At 38.1% G+C, this 19,304-nt stretch overlaps 1 protein-coding gene across 4 annotated transcripts in view; it reads right to left on the reverse strand.

Annotated features, from left to right (window-relative positions):
• The window catches only part of LOC132061837 (uncharacterized), a 29,564-nt gene extending 12,433 nt beyond the window's left edge, over positions 1–17,131 (reverse strand). Inside the window, exons 1-13 of one of the 4 annotated variants that reach the window (XM_059454495.1) lie at positions 16,954–17,126; positions 16,762–16,858; positions 16,217–16,270; positions 15,602–15,642; positions 15,451–15,484; positions 11,547–11,619; positions 10,384–10,475; positions 8,439–8,513; positions 8,129–8,220; positions 3,558–3,687; positions 3,326–3,415; positions 2,854–2,919; positions 2,471–2,562 (exon numbers count right to left, since the gene is read on the reverse strand). In XM_059454495.1, the coding sequence (XP_059310478.1) occupies positions 2,471–2,562; positions 2,854–2,919; positions 3,326–3,415; positions 3,558–3,687; positions 8,129–8,220; positions 8,439–8,513; positions 10,384–10,475; positions 11,547–11,619; positions 15,451–15,484; positions 15,602–15,642; positions 16,217–16,270; positions 16,762–16,858; positions 16,954–17,012 (995 nt within the window). In that variant the 5' untranslated portion in view covers positions 17,013–17,126. Of the gene's footprint in view, positions 1–2,470; positions 2,563–2,853; positions 2,920–3,325; positions 3,416–3,557; positions 3,688–8,128; positions 8,221–8,438; positions 8,514–10,383; positions 10,476–11,546; positions 11,620–15,450; positions 15,485–15,601; positions 15,643–16,216; positions 16,271–16,761; positions 16,859–16,953 lie in introns of all 4 variants that reach the window. The other 3 variants (XM_059454494.1, XM_059454497.1, XM_059454496.1) reach the window with 3 other exon arrangements.
• Between the last annotated feature and the right edge of the window lie 2,173 nt (positions 17,132–19,304).

Genomic DNA, 19,304 nt, shown 5'->3' on the forward strand with positions numbered 1-19,304 from the left:
GTGGCCTCCGTGGTGGACAAGATAAGGGAAGCGAGGCTGAGGTGGTTTGTGCATGTGAAGAGGAGAAGCGTAGAAGCACCAGTGAGGAGGTGTGATAGGTTAGATATGGTGGGTATGAGGAGAGGTAGGGGTAGGGATAGGCCGAAGAAGTATTGGGAAGAGGACAGGACATGGCACAGCTTCAGCTTACCGATAACATGACCTTAGATAGGAGGGTGTGGAGATCGTGGATTAGGATAGAAGGTTAGCAAGTAGTTGAGCGTTGTCTCGCTTTTAGGTGGGATAGGTGTGGTGGCAGTCTAGGGCAATATTTGTCGTAGTATTATCCCTATTCAGGTAGTTTTTTGCCATTTGATATATGTTTATTTTATTCCTGCTATCACATTGTTTCGTTGTTACTTTTTTTTTCGGTATGTTCTGTAATGCTTTCCTTATTAGTTGCCATGTTTTCTTCATTGCCATATTTTCTTTTTCATAACTGTTTTGATTTGCTGCACATGAGCAGAGGGTCTTCCAAAAACAGTCTCTCTACCTCACGAGGTAGTGTTAAGGTCTGTGTACACTCCACCCTCCCTAGACCCCACTTGTGGAATTACACTGGGTATGTTGTTGTTTTTGTTACTTATTGTCTTCAATATTTCATCATAGTTTTTACTTTTGCAATTCTTTAGAACCATGTTTTGAAAAACGATTTTCTTGAGCCGAAGGTCCATAAAAAATAACCTCTCTACCCCACAAAGGTAGGGGTAAGGTATGCGTTACACCCCACCCTCCCCAGACCCATTTGTGGGACTATACTGGGTATATTGTTATGGTTGTTGTCACCACGCACCATCTTTTTTGCATATAATCAGCTAACAATTCTATAGCAGAGACTTAATATATGAATATTGATCACCTGAAACATACGTAATTTTTTTTTTTTTTTATAATGGTGGTGTCCAGATCATCTTGTCTGCTCCTCGATTATTCAACTGTGCACCTACTTCTAACACCAACACATGTACTGGGTCACTCTGGCCTCCAAGGCGAGAGAAATCACCAACTCCCTCTGTCTCAATTTATGTGACACACTTTCCATTTTAGTCAGTCCTTAAAAAAATGATACAATTCTATATGAGGATATAATCTAACTTAAGACTTCCCCTTTTACCTTTAATGAAATGATTTAGAGCCACACAAATATTTATGTCTTGTTTTAGACTACAAGTTTCAAAAATCTTCCTTTCTGTCCTAAACTCCGTGCCTAGTCAAACTGTATCATATAAATTGGGACGGAAGGTGTAGTATTTTTAGCTCGGCTAGAATCTGAACCCTAGTCTTTAAAGTATGCATCCACTTCATTGACAATTAGACCACACTCTTGGTTGCAAACATACGTAAATATAAAGCTGTATATTATCCGAAAAATAGCTAAAAATGGAAATAACACCAGTTTATAAAAATCAATAACTAGACCCAGTAAGAAACCAAAAATGAAACACCCCCACCCCCACCCCCCCCCCCCCCCCCAAAATAAGGAATCGCTGATTATGTACATCTTACCATTTTAAGCCTATACAGTGATAACAAAGTTTGATAAAATTGTTCATCAATACGTTTTTGTTTGTTTCTTTTATAGTATTTGGCTTTCCAGAAATTTACTCGTTTATTTTGATTTGACTTCAAATAACCATTAGTTAAAGAAAGAAAGAAAAAAGATCCAAGGCATTGCTTTTAACTTAAGAGGGCACATCTGTAGTCTACAAGGATTATTGGGACACCATAGAGGACGTGAAGATATATTGCATTCAATCCTTGAATTAAACCGTTTCAACTAAGAAATGCCAAGTATTTGTAGCTGTAATACATGCTATAATGCATCTTACTTGATGGAAGCTTTTCTGCTCTAACAAGTGACAACCACAAGACCAAGTAAAGGGTCGGTACTTGCTAAAAGATGTCATGCGAGCTCAGCTCTAGCTGGTAATGGAATCTTTTTTAAAAAAAATTCCCTCTATAACAGATTGCCCTAGAATGTGAATATCTTGTGCTATGAGCTAATATCTTCTTTCACAAAATACGAAAATACCAGATATTATTTCCTTCAGAATCTAATGTGTCATAAGTCAGATACTTTCATGCAGGAATATTCAGAAAAAACGCAATGTTAAAGCCTTGGAAGCATGCTAAGTGTATGGGTCATGTGAAAATCCTTGATTATCACTCAGTGAGTTTCCTACTCCAACTCAAATTTGTAATAATCTTATTGACACCACCATTACATTACAAGAGGTCTACTAAATATATTCCAGTACCTTCTCTGTTAAACAAAAGGGAGTATGTGCATGACCTGACATCAATAGAACGCATTCCAATAATAACAGAGAAAAGACATCCAATGAGCAACCTGTAATTCAGCACACTGGGTGTACAAATACATACAACAAATAAAATAATAAAATGTCTGTGCATTTACTTTCCAACTTACCAACCATCGTCAAGATGAAATGCTAGTTGATATTGGCAAGATGGATTTATATCAATGGAGTGTATTTCGTTCGAAACTATATTTGACTGAGCCTGCATAGTGATATCTTGAATAAGATAGTAATAGAAAATGTATGTAAATTATGAGAAAAGCTATAGATAAGAAAATCTGAAAAATAGATTATTAGGATTATCTGTAATAGATCTGTACTTAGACGTGCAAAATACTAGCTCCAATGCCCAACTTGGCTTGATAATAAGTATACCATGAAGAACCATAAATTACAATATATTTGTGGAATTGGAGAGACTAGATGATGTCACTATAGTTATTACTGTAGAATAAGATAATGGCTACCTAACATGACTTGCGAGTTAACATACCTTCAACGAATCAATTCTCTCTAGCTCAGATGCCAATTTAACTGCTGTTATAGGAACATAACTTACCTGAAAAAACAAAAGCTCTATATTAGACACCGTTAAGAATTTTACCAATGTCATCGGGAACCAAAAATCATTTACTTTCTCATGTTCTACTTATTGACGGTGTAAATATAGTTCACATGATATCAACGACCAAATGTCCTTTTTTTCCCTTTTGATCGACTAAAGTTAGTAACATCTTTTATTATAAAAATTGTGAAAGAAGACATTTTACTACATCTGTTCAAACCCTCAACAAATACAAAGGACATGAGAACTTACAATGGAAGAGAAAACACAGGAGCATTTGAAATTTATTAGTCAACTAATTAAATCTGGCATGGACAACAAAGTAACAAACTATTTTCCTATATGCTCTATCATGTTTGGAAACCTAGCATAACGAAACATATTTGCAGAATATTAATACCACTCTGTTATTCTGGAAAGCTGCAGACGATCTTCCACCACGAATATCCCACATGTAAATAGTTCCCTGCTTGCTAGCTCCAAAAATAACCTACTATTTGAGAAGAGAAAAAAAATGATAACTCTACAGTCTTTGGGAAGAAGAAAAGAAGAATTACTTGCCAAGGCTATACATTTGCAAATGGAAGTTATTGATAGCAAAAAAAAAAAAAAGAATCCATCTTAATTGTAACCTGATTATCTGCATTCAATTTGACACTGTTAAGAGGACTACTAGAATTGGTTGCTAGCTCAAGACATGGAAGACCCCTGACTCTTCTATCCCATATATTTATAACACCAGAGACATCAGAAGCAAGTAACCTGTTGAAGCAAGCATATCACTATTTATTAGGGCCTAGAACAAAGTATGGAAGTTGTGGAACTACAAACCTAATATTATACTTTAATATTATATTGAAAATCAGAAAAGATAAGCTATAAATTACATGTTACATATATTTAAGGTTGTACCTTAAGAAAAAATTGAAGGGGAGCCTTGGAACAACGGTAAAGTTGTCTCCGTGTGACCTATAGGTCACAGGTTTGAGCTATGGAAGCAGCCCCTAATGCTTGCATTAGGGTAGACTGTCTACATCACACCCCTTCGGGTGCGACCCTTCCCGGGACCCTGTTAATGCAGGATGCTTTGTGCACCAGGCTACCCTTTTTTACCTTATGAAATAATTATGTAAAATAAACACAAGAATTATTATTATCCAAACTTAGCTTTACTTTAAAGTAAATTAGAACAACCAAAGCGCTTCAAGCCTTGATAAAGATTTTCCATTATTATTTCCTAGCTTTAGCATTGGCTCTTGAAAGTTAAGTTAATCTTTTCCTCCAAGCCCATTCCAGGAAAAACCAATAATGAGGCATATTGACCCAAATCATCTGTCTGCTCTGGATATTGGTCTTAGTATAAAATCCCAAATATGAGAGTTGACCCCTTAATAAAGAGATGAAATGGACAGTGTTGTGACATAATTAAGCAATTGGACCTTATATAAGTGATTTCAAGATATGCTATTACTGTAACCTGTACATTATTGAAATATTATTCGACTGCGCACCAAAAACTTAAAAAAAAAAATACAGCATTCAGACTTTAAGTAAGTAACATGAGGACATTTAATTACCTTAACTGGTATATTCATTATTGATAATTTGACTTTGTACTCTATAATTGAACCATTGCTATAATCTAAAATAGCAAGTTGAGAGTAGGGTCTTGGAATATTGGGACTTTATTGGGAAAGTCCATAGAGTTAGTTAAGATTCTTAAGAAGAGGAGGATTAATATAGCTTGCGTCCAAGAGACTAAATGGGTAGGACCTAAAGCTAAGGATGTGGACGGGTACAAGCTTTGGTTCTCGGGCAAGTCGAGGTATAGGAATGGGGTAGGGATCTTAGTAGATAGTGAGCTTAGAGATCAGGTGGTAGAGGTTAGGAGGATCAATGACGTGATGATGGCGATTAAGTTAGTCGTTGGAGGGTTCACCTTGAACATTATTAGTGCGCGCCACCCATGGCTGGGTTTGGACAAGGAGGTAAAAAGGCGGCTTCTGGGAGGACTTGGACGAAGTGGTGGTAAGTATACCGCCCACGAGAAGTTATTCATAGGAGGAGATTTCAATGGCACATTGGGTCCGTTTCGAGGGTTATGACGAGTGCGTACGCAGGATTTGGCTTCGGGACGGGGGAATGGTGGAGGAGTCTCACCTCTGGATTTCGCAAAGCTTTTGGATTGGTGGTAGCCAACTCGAGTTTTCCGAAGAAGGAGGAGCACTTAGTAACCTTCCGTAGCTGGTGGGTCGCGACGCAACAGACTTTTTTGCTTCTTAGAAAAGATGATAAAGGCCTCCGTAAGGACTGTAGGTCATAGCGAGTGAGAATCTTACGACCCGAACATAAACTATTGGTGATGGATTTGGAGATAAGAAGGAAGAAGAAGAAGGGTCGTGGATGACCGACCGAGGATTAGGTGGGGAGTTTGACTCCGTCTAGTGCCTAGAGATGGGGGAGAAGTTGATGGCTATGGGAGCGTGGGATAGCGGGGGGATGCGAGCAATATGTGGGATAGACGGCCGAGTTGCATTAGGGAAGCGACTGAGAGGTATTGGGGGTCTCACGAGGCCGCCGTGCGGGCACCCCAGGGGATTGGTGTTGGAATGGAGAAGTCGGGAAGGTAGAAGCAAAGAAGCGGGCGTATGTGAAGTTGATGATAGCAAGGATGATGAAGAGAAGCGGACGAACGGGGAAAAGTATAAGATGGCGAGAAAGGAGGCGAAGTTGGCGGTTTCGGCGGCTAAAACGGCGGCCTTTGAACACCTGCGGAACTAGAGGACGAGAGGTGGGGATAAGAAGCTATTTCGCTCGCCAGGCGAGAGAGAGGAAGGCACGCGACTTGGATCAAGTGAAGTGCGTCAAGGACGAGGATGGCCAAGTGTTGGTACAGGAAACCCGCATTAGACGGAGATGGCGATCACTTTCATGAACTCGTTGGAACGAAGAGGGGACGTAGACATTGTGTTGGGAGACTTGGAGCTCGATGGGCGTCGCGACTTTGGATATTGTAGGAGTATAAAGGTTGAGGAGGTTAAGGGAGTTGTTCGTAGGATGCGCGGGGAAGAGCGACCGACTCCGACGAGATTGCCGGGGAATTTTGGAAGAATGCGAGCGAGGTAGGCTTGGAGGGTCCGATCAAGTTGTTTAATGTCATTTTCAAGACAACGAAGATCTTGGAAGAATGGAGGTGGGTACAATGATTCTCGTGTACAAGAACAAGGAGACATTCAAAGCCGGGAACAATATAAGGTATCGAAGTCGCTAAGTCACACTATGAAAGTGTGGGAAAGAATGGTGGAAATGAGGGCGAGGAGAGGTGTATCTATTTCGGAGAACCGAGTTTGATTAAAATGTAGGGCACTCGACTGGCGAAGCCATTCATATTGTAAAGAGATTGGTGGAGCAAGATAGGAGCGGACGAGGGACTTGCAGCATGGTATTCGTTGACCTAGAAAAGGCCTACGACAAAGTGCAAGAGAGGTCCTACGGAGATGCTTGGAGGCTAAAGGTGTACCTATACAGTGTACGTTAGGCGATAAAGGACGTGTATGATGGAGCTAAGACCGGGTAAGGACGGTGCAGAGGAGACTCGAAGACAACTTCCCCCCGTTCGATGGGGTTGCGTCGTGATCGGCCTCTTAGCCCGTTTGTTCGCCTTGGTGATGGATGAATTGACGCGACAAATACAAGGTGAGGTGCCTTGGTGTATGTTGTTCGCGGATGACATAGTCCCGATTGACGAGACTCGCAACGGGAGTTAACGATAAGGCGGAGGGCGGGAGACGCACGTTGGAGTCTAAAGGATTTAAATTGAGTAGGACGAAGGCAGAATACTTGGAGTGCGGCAGTTCGCACCGCGCGAGGTCGACGAGAAAGTGAGGCTTGGTACCCAGGCCATTCAAAAGAAAGAAAGTTTCAAGTATCTTGGGTCTATTATATAGGGAGATGGGGATATCGACGACAATGTTTCACATCGTATTGGTGCAGGGTGGATGAAATGGAGGCTCGCCTCCGGAGTGCTGTGTGATAAGAAAGTGCCACCAAAACTTAAAGGCAAGTTAGTGCCACCAAAACTTAAAGGCAAGTTCTACAAAGTGGTGGTTAGACTGATTTTATTGTACGGGGCGGAGTGTTGGCCAGTCAAGAAATTTCACGTTCAGAAGATGAAAGTCGCGGAAATACGAATCTTTTAACGGCGGATGTGTGGGCACACTAGGAGGGATAAAATTAGGAATGAAGATATCCGAGACAAGGTGGGAGTGGCATCGGCGGAGGACAAGATGCGAGAAGCGAGGCTGAGATGGTTTGGGCATGATTTGGGACACTTCAACAACTATCATTTTATTCGTGAGAAGATTCAGGATAACTTGATTTCCACTTAATACGTGAAGACAGGAGAACTAGTTGATTTGTTCACAAAGTCGTTGAATGTTACTCGAGTTAATTATCTTTGTAACAAGTTGGGCACAATGTTGTCAAAGGCGCGCTTCAGCCCTGAAGCGAGGCTCAAAACATGTTGAGCGCTTTGCCTCGCTTTATGTGCGCTTCAGTGTCATCATCAAAGCTCTAAGACATACTTTTCCTTGCAATGCCTCTTTTGAAGAGGTGACACTAGATAATTGATATGTCACTACATCGTAATGTTTTTACAGTTTCTTTGTCAATATATTTGTCATTCATGCTTAATATTATTAGTCTTGGACTAAACATATATATATCCGTACTTTTGCAGCATTGCGCTTTTTTTATTAAAGCCCACGCTTTATTTGCGCTTTGCGCTTAAAGCCCCAGCCGACCTTAGAGCTTTTTTTGCGCTTTTCGCTTTTGATAACACCAGTTGGGCATGATCAATATCTATGCTTCAGCTTGAGGGGTGTTACAGAATGCATCTAGACACCCTTTAGTATAATAACATAGCTAGTACACTTATAGGGATTCATGGAATTTTCTTTTGATTTCTTTCATTAGAGTCCATTATGTATATGTACCTCCCACATTATGGAATAGACCACATGAAAATACGCTATTGCCTTGTTCAGTAACAGTATCTAATTGTAGCATTACAAACAAGCTCTTGTCAGCATTGGGCTATAAAAGATTTTTCGACACGACATGTGATCATGATTTTAAGTTCTTAGCTATTTCGGAAACATATTAACTAGAGTGAAATCATTGCTAAAAAGGTTGTTTTGCTGACCTTGAGTCATCATGGGAACAAAATGCTATATCAGTGAAACCTTTATGAGCATTATACCCATGAACGGAGATAGTATGCCTTTTCCTTAACACCTGCGCAAATAATAACATAAGGCAAAAGAACAACAACTCGCTTCAAATCATTTAGAATTAACTACTTTATCTGCACTTTTGGGCCCTATGGATGATAAAATTTAGATAACTACGACAGATGAAGCAACTATACACTAGAAGAACAAAATGTAATTGTTTTTTTGATGAAGCAAAATGTAATTATTTGAAACTTAAGTGAAACAGGAGATGGTACTTACTTCAACAGGTTCTGAAGACACATAACCAATGTCAAATATACGTACTTCTGAACTTTTCATAGCTGTGCAAGCAACCTGATTTTGAGAAAATAAGACATGTCAATTCTAAAGTCCAACTAAAAGTCATACATTCCAGATAGAACAAGATGAAAACTAATCAATTTCGAGAGGAGAGAACCAGACCTTAAAGGGAAAGTTTCCTATCAGCTACAAAAAATTTATGTGGTGCAAAGCTGGACAAAACTGATCAGTTGAAACTAAGCCCTCATTTGTTTGCACATAATGAAAGTCTTAATCTTAATCTTATCATGCTAATCTTAGTCATTAAGTGTGTTTGTTTTTTTTATCTGAATCTTAATCACCCAGATCTTAATCATTAAGTGGGTTTATTTTTTTAATTTTACAACCACTTAATGGGTCTAAATAGATATGAATGATTATGATCTATAACAAAGTCTTACTATCATTAAGATGTATACTCAAGGATTTCTACAAAGATGGCAGTTCACCACTATTCCATCAACTTTCACCGCTACGTTGTTGTCAGTCATTATTAACTACCACCATCCACAACCACCATCCTCAACCACAACCATCGCAGCCCCCAATCACCACAGTCAGTCGTCACCATTGTTAGCCACCATTTATAATCATCACCACAAACCACCATCACAGCCACCAATCACTACTGACAATCACTACCACTATATATCAGCAACCACCGTCATCATTCACCACCACCGTTAGCTATCACTATCGTCCATCACAATTATTAGCTGCCACCACCAACTAGCACTATCAACAATCACTGTTGATCAATACTGTCAGCCACCACCCACCATCACTACTAGCCACTACCCACAACCACTATCATTGCCCAACACAATCTCCAATCGGCACCCACAACCACCAGCATTATCCATCACCACCAGCATTATCCATCACCACCACCAACTGCCATATAATTTTTGATAAATATTTTATTGATGTAGTATTAGATTAATTTAGTATTTTATTTAAATATTATATTTATAAATTTTCAAATATTATATTTATAAATTTTCTGAGCCGAGGGTCTATCAGAAACAACCTCTCGACCCCCTAGGGTAAGGTTAAGGTCTGTGTCCACTCTACCATACCCAGACCCCACTTGTGGGATTTCACTGGGTATGTTGTTGTATTTATTAATTTAAATAAAGACAAGCTTTATATATTCAGATATTGAGAAAACAAACAGTCTTAATTATTTAGTATTTAGATCTTATTACAACACCTAATATTCATATGTGCATTCAGATTCAAACGTCTTAATCTTAATAAAAGCAAATGAGCCCTAAATATCATTTTGTATCTTTAAAGTCTTAGGCATTCTTATTTCTAGAGGTCAGCAACAGCCTTCAACGAGCTTTTACTCTAGATTTACATTACATGGACTAGGTTGTAATTATCACATCGGTTGGATGAATCTAACAAAAGTATCTTCATCTTTTAGCAAGTTTTTGGTGTTGTTTAAGATCCGTATGAAGTACCTATAACCACATCATGGTCGTTCAACTTACATCCAAGAAAACTAACAGTTCATGTAGCATAGACTTAAATAAAGGACATCCGTTGAAGTTTAGCCTTGTTTTACAAAAGGCCTAAGGAAATATAATTTGGGGTGTCCTGTTTAGCTTTGGGTTGTCTTTCTTTTATGTTTTATAATGACTTATTCTGTGCTTAGCTTCCTACCAAGAATCTTGGTAACTCATCCACTGCTACTCGAGTTTGTGCTATTTTCTCATTTTCTAATTAATGCACTAGTCCTTCAACAACTTCACCAGATTTGCCTATACTCTTATCAACTTACATGAAGACTTCAAATCATGATATTTAAGTTATCATAATATAGAAAGACTAATTTATTTTCATTGCATAAGATCTTGCAGTGGGGAAGTGTTCAAACCTCATTTTGGTTGGAAACATTCCATCGGACAACATCAAGTTGTTGACCAGTAGAAATGTGCAGCAACTGCTTTGTTTCATCTTCTTTTGAACCTACATGAAATTTTCAAATTCCACAACATTGTATAAGAAGTAGCTCAACAATAAACTACATCAAAAGGCAAAGCGTGTAGGACTAGTCTAGTTTGGTCTTTCAATAGTCCAAGATGATATCACGGAAGGCAGGTTGATTAGGGAAAAAGATTAGTCCTGTTTCATTAGCCAACTCTAGATGGCTGAGGCTGAGTTAAGTTTCAAAAGATCTTCCCATAGATGGAATTCCGGAGTCAAGTAAGTTTTAGTAGGAATACCTACCCCATGGTAACATGCTTATGTAAATAAGAACGATTTTATAAGAAAGGCCAATCTGTGGTTTTAGTTATTATTAGAAGATGAGTATAATTTTAAGAATTTGATAGCAATTGAAAAGTATTATCTCGTGGATAGTTGCAAGGGAAATTATATTTCTTCCTATTGACTTTCGTGTCCTACAAAAACTTTTAACAGGAAAATGGTGTATCTCAACAGCAGAATATGTCCAAGACTTCAGTGCAGACACAAACGCATACAAATTATCGAGTCTTATAATTTATAGACAGTCTAAAAATTCTCTCTTGCTTGCAGGATCCAAAAAGACAGAGAATGAGATCATGTTAAACACTTATATTGCCTTCTCTATCACCCCTTTATCCTATTTAAAAGGCAAACTAACTTTATTAACTAGGTATAGCTATCTGCCAAAGTTACAATAAAGAAAGGGTCAAATATCTCTAGCACAACATCACCCAAAAAATTGTTATTCATAATTAACCTGGATACTCCAGAGTTACTAAATTCACACATGAAATTTCATCTCTAAAATCGTTGGTTAAATGTTTTATCAGTTTAACCAATTTTAATCTCACACTTTAATGTAACTGCATGTTTATACCTTATACCACAACAATTAGCCAGCGTAATAAGGCCCAACTTGGTAAGACATAGACAATTCCAACAGAGTACAGACTTATCATACTAAATGATTGTTCACTCAATTCCATTTAATATAATCAGATTATACAACAAATTCAAGGGAACATAAATTTAGGAAAAAATACACATGATGACGAAACTTATACCCCTTACCATTACAACAGAGACTCTCGTAGTCATGCACAGTTAAGCAACCTGATTTAGTCACTGATGCTAGATATATGCCCTGCCAAAAAAGAAGATGCAATAAAATATGAAGAATTGAAGAACAGATCGAGAAACTTAAACTAAGAGAAGGGACCGGTGGGAAAGGAATAAGGTAATCCTGAACCAAGTGTAAATGATAAGTTCATTTTTTTTTGGATAAGGTAAAGTTTTACTAATTAGCAGCATCGAAGGAGGTACTGCAGCAAAATACAAAGGCCTAGACTTGATCACATTAAATCCCTATAAAATTTAACAAGTTTAGCATAACCTGAAAATTAAAAACAGAGTTTCCATTCTTCCAGTAATACATATTTTGGGTGCATCTATAATTCACTACTTGACTTGCTCCTTTTTGCCATCAAAACATCTCCTATTCTCTCCTTCCAGTTTGTCCATGCTATGCATAACGGAATGGTCAACCAGATCTTCTGAAATTTCCCTGCTGAACGAATAGACTTCCAGCATCCTAACAGACTTCTGAAATTTCCACGAATAGCACATTGCACACCAAAGAATTTCCATAACCCCGGTCGAAATCTGCCAGGTGTAATTACAGTGCAGCAGAAGATGATCAACTGATTCACAAGAGCATTCACATAGATAGCATCTGTTACAAAGTTTAAAGCGTTGTTTCCTCAAATTCTGCTGTGTCAAGCATGCATCAGGACCGCCATCCAACCAAAACAAGCCTTTTTAGTTGGTGCAAAGGTCTTCCAAATCAGCCTCCAAGGCACATAGATCTGAATTCAGTGTCTTGCTTAATGAATTCTGTGTAGTAAGAGTTGACAAAAAAGCTCCTTTCTTACTTGGATTTCAGCGCAATACATCTTGCCTCCCCTGATTTATCTTCACTGAATGCATTTTTTGCAAAGGCATGTCCGTGTTATTCACTGCACTGTAAAGGCAAAGAAATTGCTCTTTTAGCAGTCTAGTACCATCTGGTTGTCCTTCCACATCCTAACTCTCTGCACATTACCAACTACAATGCTGACACTCTTGCAGAATTCTCCTCAGGAACTATCTGTTCCCACACAGCTACTCCTTAAGGTGTATTCACAGCCTTAGGAGCCCAAAACCCTTCTCTTCCATATTTGATCTCCACCACAGATTTCCAAGGGGCTACCTTGCCAACATTGACTCTCTGTAACCATTTGCATAGCAAACTTTGGTTATGAAGTTTTACATTCCTAACTCTTACGCCCCCCTCTTCATTGTGTCTTATTATTGTGTTCTACTAAACCAAATGAAACGTCTTGTTCTCAGCACCGTCCTTCCACAAAAATATATCCTTATCTTGTCAATCTTCTTCTCTATATTGGCAGGAATAGTAGCAAGAACATCAGGTATGTTGTAATACCATCTAACTCACTATTAATGTCATGCCCTGGAGAAATCCAACGGTGGAGATTGAATCTCAATTAATGAGAGCCAATGAGCCAGATTGTGCCAGCTAGGCAGTTTGTTATAAGCTCAACAAACCCGTCTGGCCAATCATCAGGAAAGGATGAAATTGTAAGCTCATCCCAAGAGAACAGAAAGAGAGTTTCAAGTGGGTGACATGGTGTACTTGAGACTTCAACCCTGTAGACAAACTTCCATTGCTCTCATGAAGAACTTGAAACTTAGCTCCAAATACTATGGCCCATATCAGGTCCTAAATAGGGTGCGATCAGTTGCTTATAAGTTGTTGTTACACCCCCCCCCCCCCAACTTCCAAGGTCCATCATGTTTTTCATGTTTCATTATTAAAGGAAAAGATTGGCACTAGAGCGGTTGTTCAATCAGTTCTGCCTATGACCAGTACAGAAGGCCAATTTCTAGTGAAGCCAGTTGCTATGTTACAAAGATAGCTTGTGAGAAGAGGCAATATTGTTGCTGTTAAGGTACTCATTCAATGGTCTAATTTGCCTCCTGAAGATGCTACATGGGAGGATTATGATTTCATCAAATCCTAGTTCCCAGAATTCGATGCTAATCCTTGAGGACGAGGATTATTTGTACAGGAAGGGTATGTCATGCCCTATAGAATTATAAGTATAATTATAGTATAAAAGAAATGTATAATTATAGTATAAAAGAAATGTAGCTGTGGGGATCGGAAGCTGAGGAGAGGACACGAATAACTGATCGCAATCCAGCGGGGGAGATTGAACCTCAATCAATGAGAGCCAATGGACCAAATCGTGCCAGCTGGACAGTTTGTTATAAGCTCAACAAACGCGTCTGGCCAATCATCATTGAACATTACGGGTATTTCCCAATTCTCTCCTCTCAATTCTGATTTCCCATCTCCTTTTCTCTTCTCATCCAATTTCTTTCTTGCTTGTTACACATCTGAATTCAGCCATGGAAGCTTATTAAATCAAGCTCCATTGTTAAATCAAGCTCCATTTATCAGTTTATTAATTTTCCAATTCAGTTATTAGTTGTAATCGCAATTTTGCTTTTGTTTCTAAATAAACCAGAAAATTGTCCCAAAAACTTGTTCGGTTTGTTTGTTATTTGATAGAGACTGACAATTAACCAGAGCTAGCCTTCCTCCAAAAGAATGGTATTGTTGCCTCCAGAGAGTAAAGCTTTTTCCACACTTGTCAAGAACTCTTTGCCAAATATGTTTGTCTTTAAACCTAGCCCCTGATAGTAATCCCAAGTAAGGTAGTAGGAAACTTCTCAATCTTACAACCCAAAATATCAGTAGACACAACCATTTAAGGAAAAATAAAAAACTTTTAGCCAGATTGATCCTCAAACCTGTCACAGCTTCAAAAGCCAACAGAACCACTCTCAGATGCAACATTTTCTCACGATTTGCCCAACACAATACGTATCATCAGCATACAAAATATGTGATGTCTCCATAGATTTACCTTCAGCATTTTCAATTTCAAAGCCTCTAATCCAGCCTTTCTCTATAGCTTGATTATCACAAACAAGTTTCATCTGACTGATTTCTCCAAATTTCAATTCTTAGAGCAACTGTTTGATCCAAATTAGCTCACAAGTTGTTACAGCTATTGCTAGCTATTGCTCGATATTCTGTTGACTGTTGCTGCACTAAATCAAGCAACCACACTATAGTTCATTCTCTTCCAACAGTAACAACAACAACACGCCCGGTGTATTCCTACAAGTGGTGTTTGTGGAGGGTAAGATGTATGCAGACCTTACCCTAGCATTGTGGGGTAAAGAGGTTGTTTCCGATAGATCCTCGGCTCAAAAGACGTAATAAAAGTAGTACTGAAAGAAAAATAGTAGTAGTGAAAGAAAAATAACAACAGTAAAAAAATAAAGCAACAGTAGTAGTAATAAATGAAGAATATGATATTATGAGAATACTAAGTAATACTACTGAACAAGGATAAGATGGGTATAGGAGACTAGCTCCCCTCTCCCACATAAGAGTATGAAAACACTTGGCTACCTACTATCCTTCTACCTTAATCCTCGACCTCCATACCATCCTATCTATGGTCATGTCCTCAGTAAGCTGAAGATGGGTCATGTCCTGTCTAATCATCTCCCCACAGTTCTTCTTCGCCCTACCTCTACATATTTCTTTCTCTTCCAACAAACCAAATTACCTCCTACTAAAACACAATATCCAGATGTAGAACGTCTATCAGAAGATGATCCTCCTCAATGAAGCATCTGCACATCCAACGATCTGCTCATGGCCTCAATCCTCCAATAGTAGTCCTTTGCCTGGAACTGACTTTATATTTCATATAATGTGGACAACTGCATCGCAATGACTATCACAAGGAAAATAGGAAGAAGACAACTAACTTGATAAAGAAATAAATAGCAATGCTTCAGATCAAGTTCTCGAGATTAGTAATCCAGCAGTTACCTTTTTATCGAATTCCAAAGCTGAGATACCATCTCTGGAGATAGAAGGACATGAAATCAAGAGAGGAGCCATCGACAAGAACACAAATAATAATTCAATTGCTTCCAGTCAACAACCAAATAAATGGAAACAAATTAAAAGAAGACAGTACCCGCCGAACGGATTTTCAACACCACCAAGAAACCAGTTCACCTGGAACCTCAAAAAAGAATAAATGAGGAAGAACAAATTAAAGATTTATAACAAACAAATAAAAAAGCATCAAATCTAAATTGCTACTATGATGCAAAATTTCCCTTCACAATCAAGGATATTGATGTAAAGCAGTAAAGTCGAAATTTCCTAATCCAAACTAACGAAATTTAGTGGGTGCTTGGACATGAAAAGAAAAATGTGAAATTTGAAAAAAAAGTAGTATTTGGAAAAAAGCTGAAAAATGATATTTCGGAAATAGGAGTTGTGTTTGGACATGAATACAACTTGGAAAATGTTGATCTTTTGTGAGTGATTCGGAGTGAAAATTTTGAAAAAAAAAAGGTATTTGGAGTTTTTCGGATTCTGGAAAATTGTAACAATTCTATGTCCAAACATGATTCCAAAGTGAAATTCCAGGAAAAAGTGAAAATTATCCACGGCCAAACGGAACCTTAGTTGCTACAAGAAAAATTTGATCTCAAAAAATAAATGTGATGATAAATTTACCAACAATCTAGCAAAAAAGTTGGAAACCCGAATTAAAAAAAAAAAAAGCATAGATTAGCAGTACATGTGTTGGACAAGGCACTCCATTGATGTGATAAGTATGAGGTAATGCCATAACCTTCAAATACAAAGAAAGAAAACAACCAAAAGGAAAGTTTCAACACAATTGAGCAACAAAATATTATACTCCCTCTTTTCTAATTTAAGTGTCTTAGTTTGACGATGTGTGTAATCAGAGGCGAATCTATGATTTCTATAACATGGGTGCACCACGAAAAAGGAGAAAAAAGAAAGTATTAAGGGGAAATTGATCCCTGTTTCAGCAGGTAAATAACTCAGCATTCAACTAAGTGCACCATTTAGCCTTTTGAGAGGATGAGCGTCAGCAGATATATTAGATCATATCTCACATGCCCCATTAACAAGGCTATAAATTCGCCCCTCTGTGTAATGTACTTTGAATCTTATGGTTAAACTTGACATGTAGTATATTTGAAATGTCAACTTATCTTTTTGGGACAGACCAAAAAAAAAAAAGTAAGACGCTTAAATTGGACGGAGGGAGTAGTAAAAATTGAAAAAAAAAATGTATATAAATGCATAATTTACCTCAGAATAAGATTGCATGAGTAACCCATAAACATCATGCTGATACTTCTGATCAAATCTTCCATGCAATTCCAATAGACTTCTCTTCCATTGCGACCTAAAATCAAGTAAATTAAATTATTTACCTTTTTCTATATTAGAAGTTTCACCACTGTAAAAAAAAAAAAAAAAAAAAGTAAGGAAAAAAGTTACCTCTTAGTGGGTTTGGGGTTTATGGGAGAAGGATCTGAAGGAACCAAATATTTGTCCATAATACCCCTTTTTGTTCAGTTGAGAAGAGATGGTAGGAAACTGGTGGATTTTCCCGCCAAGCCAATTTGTTTCTTTGATGGCTGCGAAGGGGTATTCATAGGTTAGTTTGAGTCTAATTTTGGTTATAATCAAAATTAAATTAGTTCTAATTTTGGTTATAATCAAAATTAAATTAGTATAGTTTATTTTTTTATTATTAGAAAAAAATCAATCCCACGATTTAATGGTACTTCTATCTCTTTTTTCTGCAATCAGAAAAGAACTTTTCATACTTTGAGATTTATAAACTTTAAAATCATGTGAGTAAAGTTATAGAAAATAAAAAAAGATGGGGAGAACACAAATGGTCGGCTTATCATTACGTATGGAAAGCCTTAATTTTCACCTAAGTATTCAAAGATATGAAGAAGTAAATACATGAAGAAGTCAAGGGGGTTCAACATCTACTATATATGCATAAAAAAAATAATTTTAATCTTGTATATACACTGTAATTTTTCACCGAGGGGGTTCGGACCCCTGGAGCCTACCTAGCTCCGCTCCTGCCTATTGCTATATATTCTCTAATAAAGGGGAGTGGTGTGACCGGTAAAGTTGTTGTCATGTGACCAACACGGGCTTGAGCTGTGGAAACATCCTCTTTCAAAAGTGCAGGATAAGACTGTGTACAATATACTTTTGTGGTCCGGTCCTTCCCGAAACTCCGCGCATAGCGGGAATTTAGTGCACTGGGCTGCGCTAGCCTCAAACTCTAAATAGAGTTAAATTTTACAATCAGATTAGTTTGTATAGTATAACTGAATGGTGTTTCCTTCTCCGCCAAAACTCCAAAACTCAATGAACCTTCCATCTCCATCTTCATTAATTTTTCAATACTTCTTAATAGAACAATCACCCACTACCATTCAATAAACCCATAACAATCGATTTTCGAAAAAATCAACCAGCGGGCATGAATTCAAAATAGTAATCTGGTTTTCAACATAAAATCTATAATTTACAGCAGAAAAAACAAGATTGTTTCCCCACAAAAATCAATAACAACAGCAACAACATATCCATTATAATCCCACCAAATGGGATGCGGGAGGAGAGTGTGCGCAGATCTTACCCCTTGTAAAGGTAGAGATGTTGTTTCTGATAAACCTTCTGCTCAAGGAAAGATGAGAAGCAGCAATAATAAAATGCAGTAACAACAAGAAGACAATAAGATAAACGAAATGCAAGAAACAAGCATGTAGCACTAGAGATCTAAGAATAAGTATACATAAAAATCTGCTAATACTCCTGGTATGGAAAAGACATCAGCGCGGCAACCTACTAACCCTCTACCCTGATACTCGACTTCCACACCTTCCTATCAAGGATCATGTCCTCGGTAAGCTAAAGTTGTGCCATATCCTGCCTAATCACCTCCCCCTAAGACTTCTTTGGCCTACCTCTCCCTCTCCTTAGGCCCACCGCAGCCAACCTCTCATGCTTTCTCACTCGAATATCTGCATCTCCTCTGCACATGTCCAAACCGTCTCAACCTCCATTCGCAACTTATCCACCATCGGGGGGCCACTTCCATCTTATCTCGAATCACTTTATTCCTAATCTTATCTATCCTGGTATGCCCACATATGTTACATCTCAGAATTACGGGTTGTTGTGCGGTGAATAGACTAATGTAAGTTAAGGTGTATATGATGTCCCTACAAGGAAGAAGGGATACTTAAATATTCTAATTAAGATTCCAAAGACATTTGAGGCAAGAAAAGAAAGTTCATCAAGGAAAAGTGAAGTATAAGTCGCGTTTTGGAAAGGTTTCGTGAACTATCGTGTTAGGGATTATTTAGTTATGTCTTAAGGAAAGGTTATAAGGCTCCTTATATGGTTGATGAAGTATTATACAAGTGTCAAGAAGGTTCCACGAGGATTGGAAGTCAAACGAATCAACGAGTACAATTCCAGAAGAAAAAAAAAAGTGAGTTATACGGCCACTTATACGATCCGTATAACTTATAAGGGACTGTATAACCTGTCCAGAGAAGGGTCTTCCACTGGAAGTATTATACCTCACTTAGACGGACCGTATAAGTTATACAGACCGTATAAGTGTCCGTATAATACCCGACGGGCAGCTTTTAAATTTTATAAAAAAAAGACCCCAAGTTCTTATTTCTCATTTCACTCATTCTCCACACTTCGAGAGAGCTCTAGAATATTCCATATACCATACCAACACATATCCAAGAGAAAGCAAAGATTAACCACCAAGAATCAAGTGTGTGGATACTCACTAGGGT

Source organism: Lycium ferocissimum, chromosome 7 (assembly GCF_029784015.1).
Source record: "Lycium ferocissimum isolate CSIRO_LF1 chromosome 7, AGI_CSIRO_Lferr_CH_V1, whole genome shotgun sequence".
Lineage (NCBI taxonomy): Eukaryota > Viridiplantae > Streptophyta > Magnoliopsida > Solanales > Solanaceae > Lycium > Lycium ferocissimum.